The 24,554-nt window shown below is 42.9% G+C and overlaps 1 protein-coding gene across 12 annotated transcripts in view; it reads right to left on the bottom strand.

Annotated features, from left to right (window-relative positions):
* Positions 1 to 23,970, bottom strand: part of CFAP221 (cilia and flagella associated protein 221) — a 113,800-nt gene extending 89,830 nt beyond the window's left edge. For 3 of the 12 annotated variants that reach the window (XR_008522729.2, XM_054549239.2, XM_054549241.2), the window contains exons 1-6: positions 23,438 to 23,713; positions 21,897 to 22,082; positions 19,005 to 19,105; positions 7,060 to 7,146; positions 6,812 to 6,910; positions 4,725 to 4,825 (exon numbers count right to left, since the gene is read on the bottom strand). Coding sequence is in view for 11 of the 12 variants with exons in the window: in XM_054549239.2 (XP_054405214.2) it covers positions 4,725 to 4,825; positions 6,812 to 6,910; positions 7,060 to 7,146; positions 19,005 to 19,105; positions 21,897 to 22,035 (527 nt within the window). In the remaining variant the exon portion in view is untranslated. Of the gene's footprint in view, positions 1 to 2,477; positions 2,580 to 4,724; positions 4,826 to 6,811; positions 6,911 to 7,059; positions 7,147 to 19,004; positions 19,106 to 21,896; positions 22,083 to 22,159; positions 23,113 to 23,437 lie in introns of those variants that run through there. The other 9 variants (XM_002812412.4, XM_054549240.2, XM_054549242.2 and 6 more) reach the window with 9 other exon arrangements.
* Positions 23,971 to 24,554: the final 584 nt, after the last annotated feature.

A 24,554-nucleotide genomic window follows, 5' to 3' on the forward strand; every position in this document is an offset into this window, starting at 1 on the left:
TGCAAGCACAGTCAGAGGTCCCATCTCTGAAAGACACCATGACAAGTAGATGGTTAAGCCAAAAGAGGCACCGACCCAGGAGTTGCCTCTGAGTAGGGTGTGCAGGTTGGAAAGACTGGTAAGGTAGGGCTCAGAAGCCTCCAGGTAGCTGGGACATGTGCCAAGAGGCAGCACTCAGAGGTGCACATTTCTAGGCCCATAATCCAATGACAAGCTGTCCCTGTAGAAAGGAATGGAGCCATGTTGAGGGTGCTCATGTCTGTAGGGGCTGGGGGGTGCTCATGCTAAGGCAGAGAAGGAACAAAGCTGGACCGCAGTCAGCACAGAGTAGGATGGCTTGATGGGTCTCACAGGAAACAAAGTGCTGTGACACGAACAAAAATGAGAGTGGCAAGCTTGGAGACCACAGGGGAGATTGGCATTTAAGGTGATAGCTTCTCATGCATCAGAGGCGGTGGCTGGGAGCAAGTCCACCCTTGCAGGAGGAGTATTTTATCATTGGCAATATTCAGAATTGTTAGTGCATGGTAATATGCAAAAGCTGACTCATTTTTAGTAGACTTGATTGTTTTAAAATTTTCTACAGATGATGATTCCTGGAACACCCCCTCTTCTTTTCTACTCCACACCCTACTTTTGCTGGCTCATTTCTAGTCAAATTTCCAAACTCAGCTCAGGCATGTTCTCCTCCTGCAAGTGTTGCCTGAGCTCCTCGGATCCTACCTGCCCCCAACTCACCTCAACCAAGCCAGGTCATCCCTTCTCAGCATACACTGAATTAGGAATGGAAACTGTCTATCTAATCATGGTACCAGGTCTTGATCATCTCTGCATCCTCAGAACCTAACACAGTGCCTGGCACGTGGCAGGCATTCAATAAAGGTTTGTTAACTGACTGACTGAATGAATACTGAATAAAGAGCCCACCCAAATGATACCTTCAACCCCAGGGTAGCCCAGGATTAACAGAAAACACTTTAGCTGAAAACATTTTCCAGTAGTCACCCCCTGTCCTGCTACCACACATTTTGGATTGAAGGTAGCATAGGACAGTTTGAGTAGTTAAAAGTTGATTATAAACCATTACGTTAAGGGCATGAAATCTTGGAAGGCTATGCCTGCTGCAAGAATGTCTGGAGGAAAACAGCAGCATGCTTATCTTTTGAAAGATTTTTTAAAAATATCACATCATTATATACAATAACACAGTTAAATAAACTGTTTAGCTGAAATTTTCATTCTGGTTACAAATGAAGGGTGTTGTATACAAAGTAGCTTGGGAACAGCCTCTAGGGAGGTTAGTAGATTTTCATTTTAAGAGCCCAAGGATGATGTCTGCATTATTAGGCATATTATTTTCACCAGTTTTATAAATCATTGTTCTCAACTCATAAGCCTGGCTTATGATCCAAACAAAAAGTAATTTATGGAGGGGAAAAAAGAAGAAAATAAAAAAGAATTAATGAACTAGGGAGTTAGTTGTTTTCTGCCACTTCAACTTTGATAAAAATTGCTGTATTTGCCCACTCAAAGGAAATATCTGTTCTCAAAAAGGATTCACCTTTTTAAACTCTTGGGGTCCCTGTACAGACCATTTAATACTGAGGAGGAGTGAGTGAACACAGGAAGGGTTGGTGAGCGGGAAGGAGGAGGTACCGTGGTGGAGTTCTTGCAGAATTTTTTGGGAAAAATAAATAGAGAATGGAAGAGCACGGGGCTAAGAATGTAAAAGTCACCAAAAATGCAGAAGTCTGATAATTCCCATTGTTAGCAACAATGTAGGAGAAACAGAAATCCTCACACACTGCAGGTGGGTGTGTAAAGGCCTACAACCATTTTAGAAAACAGACAGTCATTACATAGTAACCCAAACTGTGCTGTGACCTGCAATTCCCCATTTAGGTATATACCCTGGAGAAGCTCTAGAACATGTGTCCAGGAGCCATGTACTTTACAAGGATATATACCAGCAATGTTCAGCATAGCAAAAACAAAACAAAACAAAATAGTGGGAACTACTCATCAGTCCATCAGCAGTAGAGTGGATAAAAAACTGTGGTGAATTCATACAGTGGACAGTATATAGCAGTGAGCTACAACTGTGTATAATAATGTGGCTGAACCACAAAAACATAATGTTGAATGAAAAACGCAGGTTACAAAAGAACTTACACAGTAGGATTCCATTTATGTAAAGATCAAAAACTGGCAAAGCTAAACAATGTATGATTTAGGGGTGCATGTGTATGCATCAAAACTACTAAAGTAAACCCAGGGAATGGTTATTACAAGATTCAGAAGAGTGATTGCAAAGGTAATGGTCATATTTCATGCCTTAAAACCAGTATTCATTGTTATTATTATTATTTAAATTGTGCAAATTATTATAGATTCTTTTATATGTATTATTTATTTTACAATTTTTAAAGAGCTTTTTAAAAACAAAAGTAAGCAGAGAGAGTGAGGGAGAAGCTTACTGTCTCACTCTGGAGCGGGCAGAGAAGAGGGCCATACATCAGCTGAACCAAGGAAATTGTTCCAGATCTAAACTTTGGAGTTCCACTCAAGGACAGCAGGTTGTACTGAAAAAGAAGGGCCTCAAAGCTCATATGCACGGTCCATAAGCCTCCACCATCACTAAAAGGGTTCTGTGGCTGCAATTTCTAACTTGATCCACCCGGTCATCAGCAGCTTACAGTCCCCTGCTCAGTGCTGCCTGCAGGCTCTTTAGGCCTTGCTTTCCCCTCCATAAGCCTGCTGAAGCCCACAGTCTTTATCCACCTGCTAGCCCTATATCTAGAGGGATCTAGCATTTACCAGATACTGAGTGGATTAAAATCTCCCAGTGGCCATTCATCACCTGCCACTGGGAGTGATGGAGTCCATGCTCTTCGCTGCCATCACGCCTTTGCAGAGGCTCTTTCTCTGCCTGCGGTGCCATCCTCTTGTCCCCAGCCCATGGCATCCTTGGAGGATAACCCAGCTGTCACCTCCTGTATGAGTTGTACTTAGCAACTGGAGTGAGTAATTGATGACATGGTCCTATCCCCATTAGACTCTGAGGCCTCCAGAACTGGAGCCTTTATTTAGTCTTCTTTTCACCATGAGTGATATTCAAAATATCAACCCATCAGCACTTCACAGACAGCAATCAATCAGAGAGAATACTGTATAAAGCTGGAGCCAGGTCCTGCAGATGTCCTCCTCCACTCCTAAATTGCTAGGTATTAACCCTTTAGTTGCTGAATCAATGGGGAGGAAGCAGGTGGGGGCAGGGGAGGGTCCAGGTGGGGTGGAGGGATAGGGGACTCAGGACAGTATATATTTTCCAACCAGTACAGAAGTATTTAAATATTTTAACAACTGGCATGGCCATTATACACTCGGCCCTCTGCATTTGAGGGTTCCATATCCATGGATTTAACCAACCACAGATCAAAAATATATGAAAAAGCAATGGATGGCTATCTCTGTACTGAACATGTATAGACTTTTTTCCTTGTCATTATTCCCTAAACTATACAGTATGACAACTATTTACATAGTGTTTACATTGTATTAGCATTATAAGTAATCTAGAGATGATTTGAAGTATACAGGAGAATGTGCATAGGTTATATGTAAATACTATGCCATTTTATTTTTTAGAGACAGGATCTCACTCTGTCACCCAGGCTGGAGTGTAGTGGTGTGATCACAGCCCATTGCAGCCTCAAACTCCTGGGCTCTAGTAATCCTCCTGCCTCAGCCTCCCAAGTAGCTGGGACTACAGGCACACACCACCATACCTGGCTAACTTCTAAATTTTTATTTTGTAGAGATGGGGTCTTTTTTGTTGTTCAGGCTGGTCTCAAAGTCCTGGGCTCAAGCCATCCTCTGCCTCGGCCTCCTACAGTGTTGGGATTACAAGTGTGAGCCACCAAGCCCACTCTATGCCATTTGACATAAGGGACTAGAGCATCCATGGACCCTGTGGGGGGTCCTGGAACCAATCAATCCTCTATGGATATTGAAGGGCAACTATATATCAATATCTAACAGCTCAATATCCATCTAGGGACAGACAGCACTATGCCTGGTAGTAGACATTTAGTATTTACTGAAAGAACAAGACATTCCTTAAATTACATTGGAATCATTCACCATTTTCCCAAAAAAAGGAGAGAATCTGAGCATTGGCTCCTATAGTGAAATTCTGTTGTCTTTGCCTTCGTCTCAAAAACAGATTGGTTAATGGATGGGTATATGAGGTCTGATAAGCCTCAGTCTTGGGGTTTTGCTTGAATGCCCCCAACCCCTCCACCCTCTCCAATCACCTCATCCCCAGGCTAATGTCTGGAGCTACTGGAGGCTGTCTTGCCCCCATGAAGGGGACCTGTTGAGAATGAAGCGCAAGACAGTGGAACTAAGATATGGGGAGGGTCAGGCTCCTGCAACCGGATTTAAATCCCTAGATCCAGAGGCACCTGAAGATCCACCCGGACTGCACCTTTCAGTTAATTGACCCAATAAATTCCCTTTCTTGCTTATGATCTTTTGACGCATGTTTGGTCTTTGTTTTTGCTTGTTTTTTTGTTTTTTTTTTGCCTTTTACAATGACACGTCCAGTCTATTTCCGGTGGAAGGATGAACTTCCATTAGGAAAAACAGAAGTCTAAGGTTTTGAATGAGTATCTCTTAGTTTTTCACATCCTATACATTTTGTTGACATTTTGGTAACTCACCTTTCACCAAGTAGAACATTTGACAGATTTATAAATGAAGGAAAGTCTAGTGAGTTCATGACTGGATAGGCATGAATAGGAACAAGCAAAGTGTCATCTCCCTAAAATCAACCAGAAAAAGTCAAGTTTAACATTCTGAAGACTACAACTTTTAGACAAACTTGTAGATGCTTTATTTCTTATCTTGTTTTCATCATTAAAAAATATTTCCTTAAGAAACTTCGGCGCTTAACTACAACATTAGACGTACTGAGTTTTCTTAGCCATAAACAAAGCGTAGAAAATTTTAAGTACTCTTTATCGAAATGATGTTCGCTATTATCCAAGGAAGCTAAAGATAATGACGCCTCACAGAGATATGAAGACAGTAATCTATCTGCCTCTATTTCAGAAAATTATAAAGAAACACAATCTTCAGTGGCCCAAGAAAAAGAGAAACCAGCACAGAATCATCTGATCCAGACAGCACAGAAGAGAAAAGAATGTATTGGCAAGAGGGCACAGAAACCTGCTTCTTGTCTCATATGACTTTAACCTGCAGAAGGACTTTTAGCCTCTCCAGGCATAGTTTCTTTCTTTGCAAAATGGAGATAATCACATCTTTCCTTGAAGGCATTTTTAAGAATTAAAGCAGATGATGGCATTAAAATGTCAAAAGTATTGCATAAAAGTGAGGTATTATTATTAGCATTATTTGGTAGTAACAGGAAATGTGTCCTGGCATTTTATACAATGCCTGTTCTAGGGATTCTTCTTCTGTTCAGCACAGAATATTCCATCTGAAAGCAATATTCTGGTTTTGTTTTTAGTTTTTTTATTTTTTTTGAGATGGAGTCTCGCTTCGTTGCCTAGGCTGGAGTGCAGTGGTGCAATCTTGGCTCACCGCAACCTCCACCTCCTGGGTTCAAGTGATTCTCCTGCCTCAGCCTTCCAAGTAGCTGGGACTACAGGTGCATGCCACTAGGCCTGGCTAATTTTTTGTATTTTTAGTAGAAATGGGGTTTCACCATGTTGGCCAGGCCGGTCTCGAACTCCTGACCTCAGGTGATCCACCCTCCTCAGCCTCCCGAAGTGCAGGGATTACACACATGAGCCACCGCGCCTGGCCATTTTTATTTTTTTTAAATTGAAACTCCAAAAAAAAAATAATGGTCTACCACATTCTTAAGGAAATGTGCGTCTTTATCTAAAATACTATTGTGGGTATGTTGGGTCTAAGGTTCTTTCCCTCCCCCTACGGAAATGCATCTCTAATATGACGAAGTGAGTCACAGACAACACTATCAATTTATAAAAGTTAACTTTGCAAATTTTTATAACTTTTTTGGAAAGAAAAAGTAAAATGCTTTCAAGGCAAGTCACCTTGTTGTACAGATTGCAGGAAATTTGCTTGAAAAGAAAAAAAGTAGAAACTCATTTGTTACTAATGTATACTCTTGGTTTTGAAACATCAATAATTTAGCTAACCTAAGGGCTTCTCAAGCTGAAGACTGGGGTCTGGACTATAGAGCAAAGGGAGGGGCAGAGGGGGCAGTTATAAGAGAAGGAATGACAGCAGTTCTGGCTGGAGGCCAAAGGATGAATTAGGTGACCTAGGAAAGGCTCAGAAGAACTCAAACAGTTCCCACCTCCTGGAACCACCTCCATCCCCTGCACCAGGGCTGCGTCTGCAGACATTCCCAGGCATAGGCCAGTGGTTGGTGTTTATAATCATAACTTGGATGGTTGTTAATTTTTCAACCTAGCATTTAAGGGAGTATGTTGAAGTTATTTGAAAAGGCTTCGGCAACTGCCAGCACCACATGATAGATGAAGCTTTAGGCACAGGGCAGTGGGAAGCCTGCAGCAAACCACGTCTCCTGACTCTGTCCAGGTCCTCTGCAGCCTAACACTTTCCCATCTTGGGCCATGTCACTGGGCAACAAGCTTTGCATGCCAGTCACACTGGTGACCTGGGGAACACCCAGTACTGGGCCAGGAAAGCTCTTAGTGGTCATTCCACCTCTCTTTCTGCCACCCTTGAGAATGTAAGTTTTAACCCACCATCAAAAAAAAAAAAAAAAAAAAAGCAATTTTAAGAGACCCACCTTACAGTGAATACGGATGCAGTCATAATAGTATCGCCACTCATCTGGAGAAAACGTAACGGTGACCGTGAGGGACAAGCCAGGGACCAGGTGGTGTTCCTGGAAGACAGGGGGGATCTTGTCGGGACAAGGCCCGGACTGCACAGAGAGCAGCACTGGGGGTGACAACACACCACACACCCACCCCACACAGGCCTGAGATGCAGACAACCACACCGTGGGAGAACAGGTAAACCAGTGACGCTTACCTTTCTTACATAATTGATCTCAAAGTATTTGGTTTGTGGGGGTAAAATATGAACACTTGTGTCTTCATTGGAAACATTGACCAGATGCTGGGAGAGAAAAAGAAGTATTTAGAGGAAATACACGGCTTTATTTATTTGCATATTCATCTCATTTATGTAGACTTCATCTGTTCCTAAAAGAATTTGAGGAGATATCCTGTATTTTTTAACTTCTCAAAATATTTGAAATACATCATACACCATTTAAAGAATAATAAACATAACATACACCATTTCAAGAATTATAAAACGTGCCCCATGTCCCCACTTTCCCCCTTAGGAACAATACCTGCAGTACCCTCCCACCCCAGCCTGAGACTTAGCATCCTGTAGAGCCCCCTCCCCACAGTCCTGAATGTTACTGCAAGTGCTTTTTGTTTAATTCAATTTAGTCCTGTGATTCAATTGAGCTAAGTCAGGCACCAATTCCTAAAGGTTCTCTAATTACATGCCACTGGTTTAGGGGCCCAGAGGACACTGAGACCATCAGAAAGTCAGGAAAAAGAATGTGACTAAGACAGCCTCCAATCCACGCCTGAGCTGATGAAAAGGAAGTCGAGGGTGGGAATTCTCTGACAGTGACAGGAGAAGGCCATCCCTGTGAGGCAGGATCATCTGGTGGATACGTCAGCTGGGTCTCTGAGGAAAGAGGTGTTTTTCCTTCCTTTGTTTGAAAGGGACACAAGAACTTTGAATTCTGGGGATCTGGGCTTTGCCTGGGCCAGGGGAAGGTTAAGAGACCTTTGGTTTCTGAAATCGAGGCCAGAGGCTGGGCCTGTCCCAGGGGCTTGGAAGGCCCATTGCTTGAGGCCTGACATTCTTCAATGCCCTAAATTAGACTTTAGACATTCTCTCCTGATGAGGGTACACTGTGTTTGCCTGTGTTTTTTTGTTGTTGTTGTTGGTTGTTTTTTATTTTTGAGACAGGGTCTTTCTGTGTTGCTTGGGCTGCAGTGCAGTGGCACAATCATAGCTCACTGAAGCCTCGAACTCCCGGGTTCAAGCAAACCTCCTGCCTTTGCTCCTGAGTAGCTGGGATTACAGGCATGCACCACCATGCCCAACTAATTTTTATTTTTTATTTTTTGTAGAGATGGGGTCTCATTATGTTGTCCAGGCTGGTCTCAAACTCCTGGGCTCAAGGGATCTTCTCACGTTGGCCTCTGAAAGTGCTGGGATTACAGGTATAAGCCACTGTGTCTGGTCATGCATGTGTTTAAAAAATTCTTATTTGTTACATGTGAACATTCTTAAAGCACTACAATTTTTGTGACCCTGTTTTGGTGTATCTTCCCTTCCTTATAAAACTTGTTAAAAGCCCAAACAAAAAGTTTCCTAGGTCTCTCTTGGCCTCCAAGGGGCCCTGCTCATGGGCAGTCCTGGTGAAGGGATGAGTTCCCAGGGGACAGACCCATGAGAGCAGCCCTTTTGAGAGAGACTGGGAGGAGAGGTGTGCTGAGTCCATCACACTCAGAGCCCTGGGGTGACAGGACCTGCCAGAGGATGGAGAGGGGCCACTCAGCCCCAGGCCTGGAATTTTAACAAAGAGCTCTGTCCCCATGCTTCTCATTGAGGGAGGGCTGTGAAGTCCTCAAGCTGGAGTCCAGGAAGAGCTGGAAGCAGAAGTGGTTCTATCATCTGTTATTACTTAAAAATAATTCAGTAAGAACACTGCAACAAACAAGGGTGCATAAGCTGGTTTTAATATGTACCCTGGGAGTGGTTAAGCCTAGAGGAAATCAGCAATCTGCACTCTAGGGGTGCTTTTTTTTTTTTTTTTTTTTTTTGAGACGGAGTCTTGCTCTGTTGCCCAGGCTGGAGTGCAGTGGTGTGATCTTGGCTCACTGCAGCCTCTGCCTCCCAGGTTGAAGTGATTCTCCTGCCTCAGCTTCCTGAGTAGCTGGGATTACAGGTGCATGCCACCAGGCCCGGCTAACTTTTGTATTTTTAGTAGAGACAGACGGGGTTTTACCATGTTGGTCAGGCTGGTCTTGAACTCCTGACCTCATGATCCATCCACCTCGGACTCCCAAAGTGCTGGGATTACAGGCGTGAGCCACCGTGCCTGGCTTCTAGGAGTTCTATGTGAGCACTGAAGGATCCTAACCCAGCATCTACACTCCAGGGGCAGCCACCAGAGTGTTTCAATTATGCCACCTAAGTCCATTCTGGAGAGTCTTCTATAGCAGCAGAAAGGATATTCAGAATCTATGGATTAACTAGAAATATTATCCAGGCATTTCCACTCTCAAACAAAAGGGGTATGAGAATCTGGTGAGCGCAAAAGACCAATATCCTTCAGAATGACATTCAAGGGCCCCAGACTCCCTTAGTCCCCCATGCTCTGCACTTTACTAAAGTATTCAGTCAGCCAGTTGTCATATGTGCTGCCATCAAAGCCTCCCCACTAGGAACTACAGCTGGGACTTCATGAGAATATAAACACCATGATCGTTTTGCCTGCTTGGTAGCAAGTGTTCATATGTGTTGCAGAGTGTCTTCTCAGACCTGTTTGCTGCAGCAGACCACCTGTAGCAAGGCTGCTGAGGAGTGGACCTATGACTCCCACATGCTGTTAGGGTCAGATTCTCACTATCTGCCTGACAATTAGAAATAAGCTCACTGGCTTAGGTCAGTTTCCAACAAGCGACATTATGGGCAGAAGACCAGAGCAGAGATCTGTCCTCAAAGCTGCTGGATTGGCTCCATTTTTCCAGTATTTCTGAATGGTCCCAAGGAAGGCAGGAACCTAAACTCCCAAGACTGGAGATCCAGCCAGCACCTATGGACAAATAAAGAGACCTGACCTTTCCTCCAACCTGAGTGTGTCAGAGCAAATCCAAATCTACCCACTACCCATTTGAACATGAAGGGGGCATGCTAGAACTCATGACATAATATCTATATTGTCAAGTGAGTAAAAAATTTGCAATAGGAGGGCCGGGCACAGTGGCTCACACCTGTAATCCCAGCACTTTGGGAGTTCGAGGCAGGTGGATCACCTGAGGTCAGGAGTCTGAGACCAGTCTGGCCAACATGGTGAAACCCCATCTCTACTAATAATACAAAAATAGCTGGGCACGGTGGTGGGAGCCTGTAATCCCAGCTACTTGGGAGGCTGAGGCAGGAGAATCGCTTGAACCGGGAGGTGGAGGTTGCAGTGAGCTGAGATCGCGCCATTGCACTCCAGCCTGGGTGACAAGAGTGAAACTCCATCTCAAAAAAAAAAAAAAAAAGAAAAAAAATTTAGCAATAAGAAAATACTAGATGATTTTCTTGAAGAATAAAACAACATAGATCCAATTTGTGATAATAAAAGATACATTATTTGACTATAGTTTCCCATGTCCACCTTTAAAAGATTCTTGAACTGGAATTGTTCATTTGGATCAACAGAGAAATAAGAAACAACATACTCAAACAAAAGTGTAGATATTTAGTTAATAGGAGCTCAGAAACAGGAAGAAAATGTTCAGCTTCTGCTTAAGATCTGAAGTGAAATGGAGACTAGTGGAGACTGAAGGCCTGGATAGCTGGGTGCAGTGGCTCACGCCTGTAATCTCAGCTACTTGGGAGGCAGAGGTGGGAGGATTGCTGGAGCCCAGGAGTTTGAGGCAGCAGTGAGCTGTGATCCACGTGGCAGATGGCAGAGCAGGCAGTCAGCAGACATAGTGAGGATGCGGGCAGGGATATTTCAACCAAATAATGCCTAAGACAATTCCAGGGGACTTTGTGCCAATGAGTTTTTTCAATGAACTTAAAACAACAACAAAACATGACAAATTATAGCAAAAATGAACAGCTTATTTTCTACACTTTAGAAAACAAAGTCAACATCCAAAAGACTGATTTCCAAAATAGGAAGATTTTATTAATTTTGCAGTTCTCAATTTTTGGTTGCAAGTGCTCATTACTTCCCATAATCATCCATGTTCTTTGTCCTATTAAAGATTTGTCTGAGCCCAGGAAGACTGCAGAGGCCATTTTGTGCAATGTCCTTATTTAATGAAGACACAGTGACCTGGTACTGTCCATGCTACAGGGTGAGTGCAAGACCTGGGCCTAGAACCTGGTCTCCAGCTCTGGGCTAGGGCTCTTTCCACTACACCCTACCGTCCCATGGCTCAGCACATCTCCGTGCCCAGCCTGCATTTCCTATCTTTCTTTTTATACTTTATCAGCAGATCAGCTTTATTTTTAGATCGTTATAAATAATATCCCTTCAGGGATAAAATGGCAGTCCTGCCTTTCCATTTATAACTAAAACTGGGGAAAATAATAATCATTCAAAGGAAAAACAAACCTTGGGAAAATCAATAAAGTGCTTAGAAAGTGTATGTTAAATTAATATGAAGAGTTTATTTGAAAACATAACAAAACACAAGTAATCCAGCATTACCCTTAGGCAAGATAAAATTGCCTAAAATCCTACCCTGTGTTTCAATTTTTGGTCAGTAGACCTCCTAGTCCCTCCGGGATCTCTGTTCCCCTGGGAGCTGACCTTCTGCTGGCCCGGGGGTCCCTGTTTCCTTGGTGCTGTCTCCACAGGGCACCATATTTACTCCAAAGTGAAATTCAGCCCCTTCTAGAGTTTTTCAGAACCGCTTCCCACTCCACAAAAACCATCAACCACACATCAAATAGTCATAAGTTTAACAGCCATTACTCAGGATTTATAGGAATTTCCCCAAGAGGGCTCACAGCTCTCTTCACCCCCAGTCCCATAATGCTTCAGGCTCCCTTCTGTGTCTCCTCAGGAGAGTCTATTGTCCTCCTTCTAGAGGGAGCGGCAGAACCTGCCCTCCAGTGAAGTCTTGGCTTGGAGTGGGTCCCAACCCTTCAAACACAACCTTCAAACACAACACTTTGACCTGCAAGTTCAGTGGCACAGCTTCTCAAAGAAGGTTCATACTTTTTTTTTTCTTTTATTATTATTATTATTATCATTATTATTATACTTTAGGTTTTATGGTACATGTGCGCAATGTGCAGGTAAGTTACATATGTATACATGTGCCATGCTGGTGCGCTGCACCCACCAACTCGTCATCTAGCATTAGGTATATCTCCCAATGCTATCCCTCCCCCCTCCCCCCACCCCACAACAGTCCCCGAAGTGTGATGTTCCCCTTCCTGTGTCCATGTGTTCTCATTGTTCAATTCCCACCTATGAGTGAGAATATGCGGTGTTTGGTTTTTTGTTCTTGCGATAGTTTACTGAGAATGATGATTTCCAATTTCATCCATGTCCCTACAAAGGACGTGAACTCATCATTTTTTATGGCTGCATAGTATTCCATGGTGTATATGTGCCACATTTTCTTAATCCAGTCTATCATTGTTGGACATTTGGGTTGGTTCCAAGTCTTTGCTATTGTGAATAATGCGGCAATAAACATACGTGTGCATGTGTCTGGATACAAAATCAATGTGCAAAAATCACAAGCATTCTTATACATCAATAACAGACAAACAGAGAGCCAAATCATGAGTGAACTCCCATTCACAATTGCTTCAAAGAGAATAAAATACCTAGGAATCCAACTTACAAGGGATGTGAAAGACCTCTTCAAGGAGAATTACAAACCACTGCTCAAGGAAATAAAAGAGGATACAAACAAATGGAAGAACATTCCATGCTCATGGGTAGGAAGAATCAATATCATGAAAATGGCCATCCTTCCCAAGGTAATTTACAGATTCAATGCCATCCCCATCAAGCTACCAATGACTTTCTTCACAGAATTGGAAAAAACTACTTTAAAGTTCATATGGAACCAAAAAAGAGCCCGCATCGCCAAGTCAATCCTAAGCCAAAAGAACAAAGCTGGAGGCATCACACTACCTGACTTCAAACTATACTACAAGGCTACAGTAACCAAAACAGCATGGTACTGGTACCAAAACAGAGATATAGATCAATGGAACAGAACAGAGCCGTCAGAAATAATGCCACATATCTACAAGTATCTGATCTTTGACAAACCTGACAAAAACAAGAAATGGGGAAAGGATTCCCTATTTAATAAATGGTGCTGGGAAAACTGGCTAGCCATATGTAGAAAGCTGAAACTGGATCCCTTCCTTACACCTTATACAAAAATCAATTCAAGATGGATTAAAGACTTAAATGTTAGACCTAAAACCATAAAAACCCTAGAAGAAAACCTAGGCATTACCATTCAGGACATAGGCATGGGCAAGGACTTCATGTCTAAAACACCAAAAGCAATGGCAACAAAAGCCAAAATTGACAAATGGGATCTAATTAAACTAAAGAGCTTCTGCACAGCAAAGGAAACTACCATCAGAGTGAACAGGCAACCTACAAAATGGGAGAACATTTTCGCAACCTACTCATCTGACAAAGGGCTAATATCCAGAATCTACAATGAACTCCAACAAATTTACAAGAAAAAAACAAACAACCCCATCAAAAAGTGGGCGAAGGACATGAACAGACACTTCTCAAAAGAAGACATTTATGCAGCCAAAAAACACATGAAAAAATGCTCACCATCACTGGCCATCAGAGAAATGCAAATCAAAACCACAATGAGATACCATCTCACACCAGTTAGAATGGCAATCATTAAAAAGTCAGGAAACAACAGGTGCTGGAGAGGATGTGGAGAAATAGGAACACTTTTACACTGTTGGTGGGACTGTAAACTAGTTCAACCCTTGTGGAAGTCAGTGTGGCGATTCCTCAGGGATCTAGAACTAGAAATTCCATTCGACCCAGCCATCCCATTACTGGGTATATACCCAAAGGACTATAAAAAAAGAAGGTTCATACTTAACATGAGGGATCCGGGGACAAATTCAAGCAGCCGTATAAGTTCTTTAAAGCGTTTTATTTTAAAATGCATCTTGGTCATGCATTTGCTCTAAAATTTTGCTCTATATTGCATTTCTCCAAAATGTAAGAGTAAAACTGATGCTCTAGAAAGACGTACTATGTTTATACTGTGGTTTCAATTCCCCCATCCCCACACACTGAGAAGCCAATGGGATTCATGGCCCTGATTTTGAGATGCAAGATCTTCAGGGTCTCTAAGGCTGTAATAGAATAGGTCTCTAATGTAAACTGATGTAAAAACAAATATTATTTGACAAAGCCAGAAGAAACTGTTCATTTATTTAAGAAAAGACTTTTTAGGCTAACAATTTTGTTTTGGGCTGGCAACAGCAACACTGGTTGTCTTGAAGGAAAATTGATGGATTATTTACTTAATTTCCAGGACCAAATCACTCCACAAAGGTAAAAACAAATTTAAGGGGTGTTGGTTTTGAGAAAACCAGGGACCATTATCTCAAATTTTAAAGTAAATTGAAACACTGATTTCAATATGAATGCAAGCAAAATGTTTCAGATCCTTTAGCCAGATCTGGATTGATCTGAAATGTTAATGAACAATTTATTTGTGGTTTTAAATACACATTCAGTCATTCCATTCTTGGGCAATTTGCATAGTTTGCCGTAGCAAAACCAAGATAAAAGCAGTTGTTGGATTTTCCACCTTGTTTGGCAAGAATTTCAAGGTAATTGCCTTAAGCTTCCGCTTCACTTTGCCATGGAAACTGGGGGCTGGCTCTCCCAAGATTTCCGAGAATGTTATTAAGATGAAATCACTTTACTTTTATCTATTTCTGTTTGATTTAATGTCTGATCGAAGCAACATGACCACCTAGACTTTACATTGTATTTACTTGGAATTAATGAGCCTCTGCCACTCTTCTAATAACCTCACAACTCATAATAAAGTGAGTTCCACATCCTTCACTCACTAGGGCTTGTTGGGTGCCTTCTGCATGTCAGGCACTGCACAAGGTGCTGGGGAAGCAGCAATATGAAAGACAGACGTGGTCTCCGTTCTGCAGCAGAATGACGCCGAGCTGGGGCTTCATATCTTTTTCAATGACTAAACCATACTCCCTTGCTCCCCACAAATTCTCAGTGGGGGTGAAATCACCCACAAGGGAAGGAAGTGAAAATTGATTCTTGGGAGGACAAAGGAATCTTAGACATTGCGATGGCTACAACCTTTCAAAGCTCAATCCTACCTGACAAAATCTTATTCCTTAGTATTTAGTTTCTCTCATTCATGTCTCCCTAAGGGATGCTAATGAAAGAAAAGGTTGAGAACCACATTATCCTCTAAAATTCCACTAAGTTGATCTTCCTCAAACGCATCATAACGCTGCTCAAAAATACTTCCTTAACTTCCTGCTGCTTTCTGAATCACATGCACACTCCTTATGTTGATATTCTTGTCCCAAGCCACATGTCCCACCTTCTCCATTACCCGCTCCAAAGCCCTACCATCCAGGCAAACCAGCCTCCAAATACGCCGTTTGTTGGCTCAACTCAAGCCCCTGCATGTCTTTCTCTGGGCCCCGAATGCCTTCTCCCCACTTCCGACTTGGCTTTTGGGCTATCACCAATGGCCTCTCTTCCACACACCTCTAACACCCTCCTACAGAGGTGAAACAGTGCCTTTTCTCCACAGAACATTTTCTTCGGACTTCCTCATGCCACCTTGCTTGCCTGGTCTCGTGTTTGAGTTATTTGGTGGTTTTGAAACACTTTCTGCTACTTGGAAAACTCCTTGATTTTATTTATCGTAGCATTTCCCATAATGCTTCAACACTTTGTTTGGCATGTAATAGGGACTCTCACCAACTGTGTGTGAAATTTAACAGAAGAAAATCCTTAACTCTATTAGAAACAAGGTAACATCAACCAGACAGTACAACTTCGTTAGAGATAACAAAATAATACGCAATTTCTTATTTATTTATTTCTTTAATAAGAAATAAATAGTAAAGTGTAAAATATGATTAAAATTATGAGAAGGCTAAAATATTTTTAAGTTTAGTAACATTATTGGAATCACTAACATTATACTAAGCAAAAAAAAAAAAAAAAGGCCAGTTTTAAAAGCTATGTTGTGACCCAAAAGTGTTACGTTGTTAATTTTTTTGGTATAGCGACTTTTTAACTTACCAGTTCATTATTAACTCTAATAGTTGCCATCATTTAAAAAAGTCAATATTTCTTGAAACTACAGGACTCTTAGCAAGCTAATTATGACTATGTAATTCTGAGAAAAGTCTATTTTAAGGAAGGTGAGCCCTCCTCTTCTGAACTCACACAGGTGGAAAATATCCTAGGGCTAGTGACAAAAGTTATAAAACATTTATTATAAAAAAGAATTGTGACTTAATATTCTTAAGGTTGCAATATTCCCCAAATTGATCTATAGATTCAATGCAATTCCCATCAAAATCCCAAAAGTATTCTTGCAGAAATTGAAAAGCTGATCCTAAAATTCATTTGGATTGCAAGGAACACAGAATAGCCAACATGGTCTTGAAAAAGAACAAAACTGGAGAACTCGCACTTCCTGATTTCAAAATTTACCACAAACTACAGTAATTAAGGGTGGTACTTCCATAAGTGTAGGCATACAGATCAATGGAGTAGAACCGAGGGTTCAGAAATAAACCCTTACATTTACAGTAAATTGATTTTCAGCAAGAGGGCCAAGACCATTCAATGGGGAAAGAATAGTCCTTTCAACAAATAATGGTAGAACATGCAAAAGATTGAAGTTGAACCCCTACCTCACACAATACATAAAAATTAACTTAAAATAAACTATAGGTCTAAATATGAAAGCTAAAACTATAAAAGTCTTAGAAGAAAACACAGGAGTAAGTCTTTATGACTTTGTTAACTGTTTCTTTAATACCCTAAATTTGTGATATGGCAGCCACAGGAATCTAACAAACCATATAACCCAATAACGCTCCTCCTATGTATATCTCCAAGAGAACGGTAAATATGTCCACAAAAGCAAGCCCATGAATGTTCATAGCAGCATCATTCATGATAGCCCCAATGTGGAAACAACCCAACATCCACCAGCTGGTAAGCGGATAAACCAAATATGATCTATCCACACAATGGAATGCTGTTCAGCCATAAAACGGGATAAAGTACTGCTACATGCTATGACTTGGATAAGCCTGGAAAACACTATGCTAAGTGAAATAAGTCAGTCACAAGAGACCAGGTATTGTATGATTGTGTTCATATGAAATGTCCAGGAAGAGGCAAATCTATAGACAGAAACTGGATGAGTGATTGCCTAGGGTGGGAGTGGGATGGGAACAGGGGATGAGTGACTGAAAGTGGGTGTGGGGTTTCTTCTTCAAGTGATAAAAATGTTCTCAACTTAAGATTGTGGCAATGGTTGCACAACTCTGAGAATATACTAAAAATTATTGAATTGTATACATACTGTAAACGGGCAAATTTATGGTAATAAATGATCGCTCAATAAAGCAGTAAGAAAAGAAAGAAAGCATAAGGAGCAAGTAATAAAATTTTATCTTAGCCTTTGGCATATATTTCATTTATAAACAATTAGTAATTATGAATCATAATTATTTTAGATCTATCCTACCACAGCATAGACAGCAAACCTTATAACCAGGAACAGTAGGCTTCAAAATGAATCATTAACTTTGGTCTTTGGTGCTGTGTTGTAAGAAATGTGACCTTGGAGGTTGATGGGTGAAGTTCCTAACAACAGTTTCAAATCCTAACCCTTTTCCTAAGAGGAAATACTTGGCACCTAACAGGTTCCCCTCCTCATCTATTCTTGTTACTCACTTCATTGTATAAGGATTCATGGAAACCGTGTTCTCCTCTGTTCTTTGGGGTCTTCCTGACAGAAATTTCCTTCCTGATAGCTTTACTATTTGTCAGTTTCCTCCAGTGTTTTGCCTCACTCTAAACAATCGAACGTGATAGTTAGAACTTTCTTAAAATGATCTACCTTAAGATACGGCTTCTAAGAATGCTGTACATCTAAAAGTAGTCTTGTGGTGGCTGGAGACAGGGCCAGAGGAGGGACATCACACACAAAGGCAGAGTCTCAGAGGGTGCATGTGAAAAGAACCCACCTCTGCCCCTCCCCAACAACACATGGGGCCAGTTTGGCCTGGATCTAGGGCCGAACTAGAGTAGTTCTGAGAAGTCCTGCCAGGCATGACTAGGGGATCATGGTGAAGTCACTGAGGTTGTTCAGGTCCATTTATGCACAGGATGCTTAGGCGGGACCCTGAAGTAAGGCAGAGCCCACCCTAGTCAACATCCAGGTCAATGAAGGGGACCCAGGAAGGGCTGGGCCTCAGTGTGGCTCTGTGCTAAACAGCAGTTACTATAGGCTTTGGCTACTTTGCAGTCCAGCCCTTCAGCTGTCTCTTCAGGAGCTGTCTCTTCAGTGGGGCTGACCCCTGCCTCCCTGGACCTAGACAGATTCTCTCTGGCCAGAGTGACTGATTAGGCATGGGCATCTGACCCAAGCAGGTAAAAGGAAGCCCTGGCTGGAGCTTCGTAGGAAAGGGACACCCCTCTTCCTCGTGCTACAGGCCTGGAGCAAGAGTGATCTGGAGAAAGGCAGCCCAGGAGCCAAATTCCGCCTCTGACACTTAGCGGCTCTGTGTCCTTGAATAAATTATTTAACCTTTTGGAATCTCTGCTTCCTCATCTATATGTATAATGAGAGGAATAATGCAGCCTCCATAGAGCTAGCATAAGGATTAAATTAAATCATGTAAATCATGAAGCACAGCACCTGGCCCCTATGAGTCACTCTGCAATGACACCTATCTGGAAAGAGTACAAGGGGAGCCTTTGGCAGGAGGAAAGTAACTTGTCCAAGACATTGATGCAACCTTAAAGTTTCTCATCATAGAAGTACCTTTCTGGCCCAATTTACTCTTGCACTATGGCTGATTATGCTGTGCTTTAGATAAGTGAATAATATAAATTCAGAACATTTTTGTCACTTCATTATGATGATTAATTATCCCATTTAAAAAGTACCTACCAGAATCTGTTGGTGGTGTTTTTCTACTTGATAGCCTCCAAAATGTATTATGCCAGGTCTTGCCTGTATGACCTTATTGTTCACAAGTTTTGCATAAACCTCTATAAAAACAATGTAGATAAGCACATCATGAGACATCAAAGAAAATATTAAATAAAAGTTGATCCTTATTAACATAGCTTTCTTTAATTTAGGGCATTTTAAGCATATGAAAGTTGCAGGCATTGGATCCAGCTGTCAACAAGATTAATTATCTGTTCTAAATAAACTGAACTCCTTCTCCCTCTCTATTTTTAAACATCACTTGGGAGATACTATCATTACAATACAAAGTCAGGTAGATTGTCTGTTACCTAGTAAAAGAATTAGCTCTTCACACATTTTGTACACATCTTTGTCATAAATCACCAGCTCATAAAGAGCACATGGCCTGTCTTTGCTCTGCCTAGCACTGAGATTACTTATTACATAATACCCAGCTCAAAGTATCCAAACACCACACACTTAATTTTATTACTATGTATTTAACTTTTATTATTTGATTTCCTCTGATTAGAATTACAATGTGATGTAGAGTAATATTAAAACTTAAAGCTCTGAAAAGTTATCACTCGGAACTGTAAGTCTCAAACTGCTTTTGGTGTCATGTGAATGTCCCTTTTAAACGGCTGAGCTCACAAAAGTGTCCAGGTCTACGAAAATTTTCCCAGCTCTTTATTTAGGCAGGAGCAGATGTGTGGAGAAGGTGCTGAGAACCCACTCTATGTAAGTGCTTTGTGCCAGGCAGCGCTATGCATACATTTGTTTATAATCCTCACTCCAGCCCTTTGAGGTAGGTATTATTTCTACTTTACAGATGAAGGAGGTAAGACTTAACAAGGTTAAGAAACTTGCCCACAGCTGGTAATCAAAAATCAAAGCTAGGCATGGTGGCTCACACCTGTAATCCCAGCATGGGAGGCTGAGACAGGAGGATTGCTGGAACCCAGGAGTTCGAGACCAGCCTGGGCAACACGGTGAGACTGTATCTCTACAAAAAATTTTAAAATTAGCTGGGTGTGGTAGTGTGCACTTGTGATCCCAGCTACATGGGGGGCTGAGGTGTGAGGATCGCTTGAGCCCAGAAGATCAAGGCTGCAGTGAGCTGTGATTGTACCACTGCTCTCCAGCCTGGACAACAGAACAACACCCTGTCTCAAAAAAACAAAAAACAAACAAACAAACAAAACCAAGTCCAGGTCTGTCTGATTCCAACCAGTAATCTGCCTTCCTCATGAATGTGCTGTCCACCTTTTTACAAATGATAATATTTGACTTTGACTGCATCCAAATCTTGTGAGACACAGACACCCTCACCCCATCCCTTTGATCATCATCATTCTAGGACACATCTGAAGTGGGTGTGAAACATTTGGTGTTTTTTTCTTCTCACCAAGTGAGCTGTCACTGTCATCCACTTGGGCCAAACTGAACAGCTAGAATGCGTTAAGGCTGGTGTGGTAGGGGAAATGATGATCTCTGTAGGTTACCATTTGGTCATTTTTAAGCCCTGAAATTACCATATTCTGTAATTTTTAAATTTATTTAATTTTTATTGATTGATTATCTTTTTTTGAGAAGGAGGGAGTCTCACTCTGTTGCCCAGACTGGAGTGCAGTGGCGCCATCTTGGCTCACTGCAACCTCTGCCTCCTGGGTTCAAGTGATTGTCCTGCCTCAGCCTCCCAAGTATCTGAGATTACAGGTGCCTGCCACCACACCTAGCTAATTTCTGTATTTTAGTAGAGTTGGGGTTTCACCATGTTGTTCAGGTTGGTCTCAAACTCCTGACCTCAAATGATCCGACCGCCTTGGCCTCCCAAAGTGCTGGGATTATAGGAGTGAGCCACCGCACCCGGCCTATTCTATGATTTTTTTAATGTTGAAAGATTTTATTTTAGATCCACGAAGTAGATATAAAACTGGCATTTTTCTTCTAATGCCCAGAAATGGTCAAGTATATAAATTTTCACTTGACAAGTTCTACAGTGACAAAAGAAGCATATCCAAATACAATATTATGTCCTCACATTTGAGATGGGCTTGGAGGGTAACCAAGCATGTTAAGAGCTAGACCCAGGGCTCTGGTGGCTGAACACCAGCTCTCCGCTTACCAGGTGTGCCATGTTGGGGAACTCATGCGGTCTCTTTGAGTTTCACCTTCTCCAAGAGTAAAATGTAAATAGATCCTACCTCATGATGTATTGTTGTGTGGATTGAATGGGAAAAATGTAGGCAAAATGATTATCCTTTTCCATAATAGCTATAGGATTTCCCAGGCTTTCCAGGCTACAGGATACGTACATGAAAAGGCAAAAAGGTCTAAAATGCCTGTGGTCCGAAGGACAGGAAGGAACCTCATGTAGCCAGAGCTAAAAATGAGTGGGGCATGGCGATGGGGATGGTGCTGGGTGGATAGGTTCAGATCAGACAGTGAAGGGGGCCAAGCAAAGGAATTGTGACTTTATTCTGTATGCAAGGGGGACTGTTGGGAGTTTCAGCAGATTAGGGATAAGAGCCAGCCAGGATTTTAGAAAGCAAACTGACAGGAGGAGAGTGGTGGGGGAGGAGTCCCAGCAGCCTGCTGAACATGAGAAACAAGATGGGGGAGCAGATAGGAAAGACATTAGAAGAAGTGGTAGCAACAGAACTTGATTAATTTACATACCCCACAAAAATCTATCAGTTAAGCAGATGGATCTAAATAGAACTACTGTTCTTAGTAATAAAAATTAGTATAAGCCTATAAAATGATATAGATAAATCAGCACTAAAAGTCCCATTATGCTTTCTGGACTTTGGCTCGCCTGGGAAGATGTGAGTTGTAAAGCAAATCTGTCTTCTAGCCACTTACTTGATTCTAGGAGGTGATTAGGTACTTCTTTTCTTTTCTTCGGCTCCTCCACTAGGTTCTTCAAGAGGTGGGGTGATGCATTATTAAAGGGTTCTTTAGCATTCTTTAGTCCTCTGCTGGGGGTTTTCACCACTGCCATTTTATCATGAAAAATGGAGTCTTCTTTTTAGAGCCAAAGGTCATGTCCTGGGGAGGAAAGAGCTGCAGTATAATCATCCATGAGAAACCATGCACATTTTTTTCTCTTTCTTTGATAAATGTACCTCGTCTCTGTGTGGTTCACTGCGGTTCATGCCCTCCCGGGCTCTCCTCTCTGCGGGCCACTCCATTCCCACACATGGCTGTCCCATTAATCTTCTTACATAACCCATCACAACCCAATGTCATGCCATTGCTCCAAACCCTTCTGTGGTCCTTGATTCTCCCCAGGAGCTTTTCCTGAAATGTACTTCTGAGGCGCTTCTTGAGCTCATTGCAGGGGCCCGAGAAGGGAAAAACAAAGGCTCTCAGTCAAACAAGTTTGGAAAGTATTGATGTAAACAGTTAAATAAGATTTCCAAATAAGACTCTTCTTTCAGAGATTTCTCCAAATGAGTTTCTTAGAGTATGTGACTATGGAAGCCTTTAACATTTGGAGGCACTGTTCACAGGACACTGGCATTTCAGAGTCACCCTCCTCCATCCCTCTGCTAACAGGGCGATGAGGAGGGGGTGATGAGGAGGGGGTGATGAGGAGGTGGTGAAACTTACGGCCAGCCAGGTGCCAGACATGGGGGCATTCCAGCTCTGTGGATCTCGGTTCATGTCGAACCCTGTGTCCGACTTGCCTTCCCTTAACACACTCATTTTAAGTTCCACTTTCTTCATGAAGTTCACAGTGATCCCAACACACTTTAACATTCTCTAGCAATCACTGCTTCTATTACTCATTTGGTGTTAATAGTTTATAGCCCTGTAACAACATTTTACAAATCTCACATTCCCTTATATTTTGCACTACTAAATCTCTTAACTTGGGGCCCTTGTGCAGGCCATGGGGCTGGTCGGTGAAGCCTCTGAAATGTAATGTTAATTAATGTGGATCTTTATGTGTTTTCTCGGTTTTGTTTTTTCTGGAGAAGACCCATAGCTTCAGACGCCCGAGACGGACAACATCAAGCGACACGCAGTGAATCTATGAAGGGAGGCGCTTAACAATAACTTTCAGAAAGAAGTTTTCCCCTCCCCTCCCCTCTTCTCCCCTCCCCTCGCACCACCTCTCATAGCATGGCTGAAGGCTGCATGGCCCCCTCCTCACCTGCTTCCCTTCCCTCCAGCCCTTCAACGCCAGCCCTAGGATCAGCCTGCAGCCCGTCTCCTCCCGAAGCCTCACATCCCCTGTGCTTCAGGCAGGCCCAGGAGCCAGGCGGTCTCCACGCCGCCCACACGCCGGCTCGCCCACCGCCCCGGTAGGCCTGGCTCCGGGTCTCACCGCCGCACCCTCGTTCCCTCGCCCCATCCTCTACCGGGCAGGCCCTCTCACCCCGGGCAGGCCCTCTCACCCCGGCCAAGCGCCTCCTCCCCTCCGCGACCTTTCATTCCACTCCTGCTAAGGGTCAGGGTCGCCCCAGGCCCGCGCACCGGTCCCCCCACCATCCTCATGTCACCCTCTGGGCCCGACTCTCCTCGGACCCAAGCCGCAGCCGACTTGCGGCTGGACACCACCCGGGGCTCGGTCGCCTCAGCAGCTAGGCTGCGGCGCCCCAGCGGCCGACCCTGGACCACCCGGCCCCAGGTCCCTGGCGGCTCACCCTGGAGGTGGTTCCCGGGCCGGATTCGGCCGGCGCCGGCGCCCGCTCGGAGCGTCGCCATGACGACGCGGACGCGCTCCCAGGGCAGGCGGCCGGGCGCGACCAAACGCCCCAGGGCGGGGGAGCCGGGCTGCTGCGGGCCAGGACCGGAGGCGGCGGGTGATTCCTGGGAGCTCGGAGCAGTTTTCCGGGCCTGGTCAAGAATAGACACCGCGACTTATGGCATGGGATACGAATGGATTCCCGAGGGGACATGAGAAAGTTGGAAACACCACACACTGGAACCCTTCAAGAGCGGAGCGCGGGAGAGAAGACGGACGGGGCGGAGCCTCCCGAGCCAGTGGGCGGGGCTTCACCTGACAGGCCTCTCTCATGACGCCCACTTTCTTGTAGTTTCTTTTACATTTTCTGTTACGGTAAATTTCAAACATACACAAAGGCAGACCGAATGGTAAAACAGATCTTCAACACCCAGCTGCAACGATGATCAAATCCTAGCCAATCCTGTTTCATCCGTATCTTTCCCTGACTCCTTGTATTATTTTGAAGAAAATCCCAGATATTTCATCCATAAATATTTCAAAATATAACTCCAAAACATAAGGATTCTTAAAAAAAACCACAATGCCTTAAAAATTATAATTTATTAACATCTTCAAATTATCTCATGTCATATTTATTTTTAGAGTTTGAATCAGAATTCAAATACAATTTGCAAATTGGAATAGATTGATGTGTCTTTTAGGTCTCTTTTCATCAACAGATTCCTCTTTCATCTCTTTTTTAGTTGTTGCAATTTATTCATTGAAGAAACCGTTTCTGTCCTTGATTGATATTTAGGGGTTGTAAACATGAAACCGCGCCCGCT

Source organism: Pongo abelii, chromosome 11 (genome assembly GCF_028885655.2).
Source record: "Pongo abelii isolate AG06213 chromosome 11, NHGRI_mPonAbe1-v2.0_pri, whole genome shotgun sequence".
NCBI lineage: Eukaryota > Metazoa > Chordata > Mammalia > Primates > Hominidae > Pongo > Pongo abelii.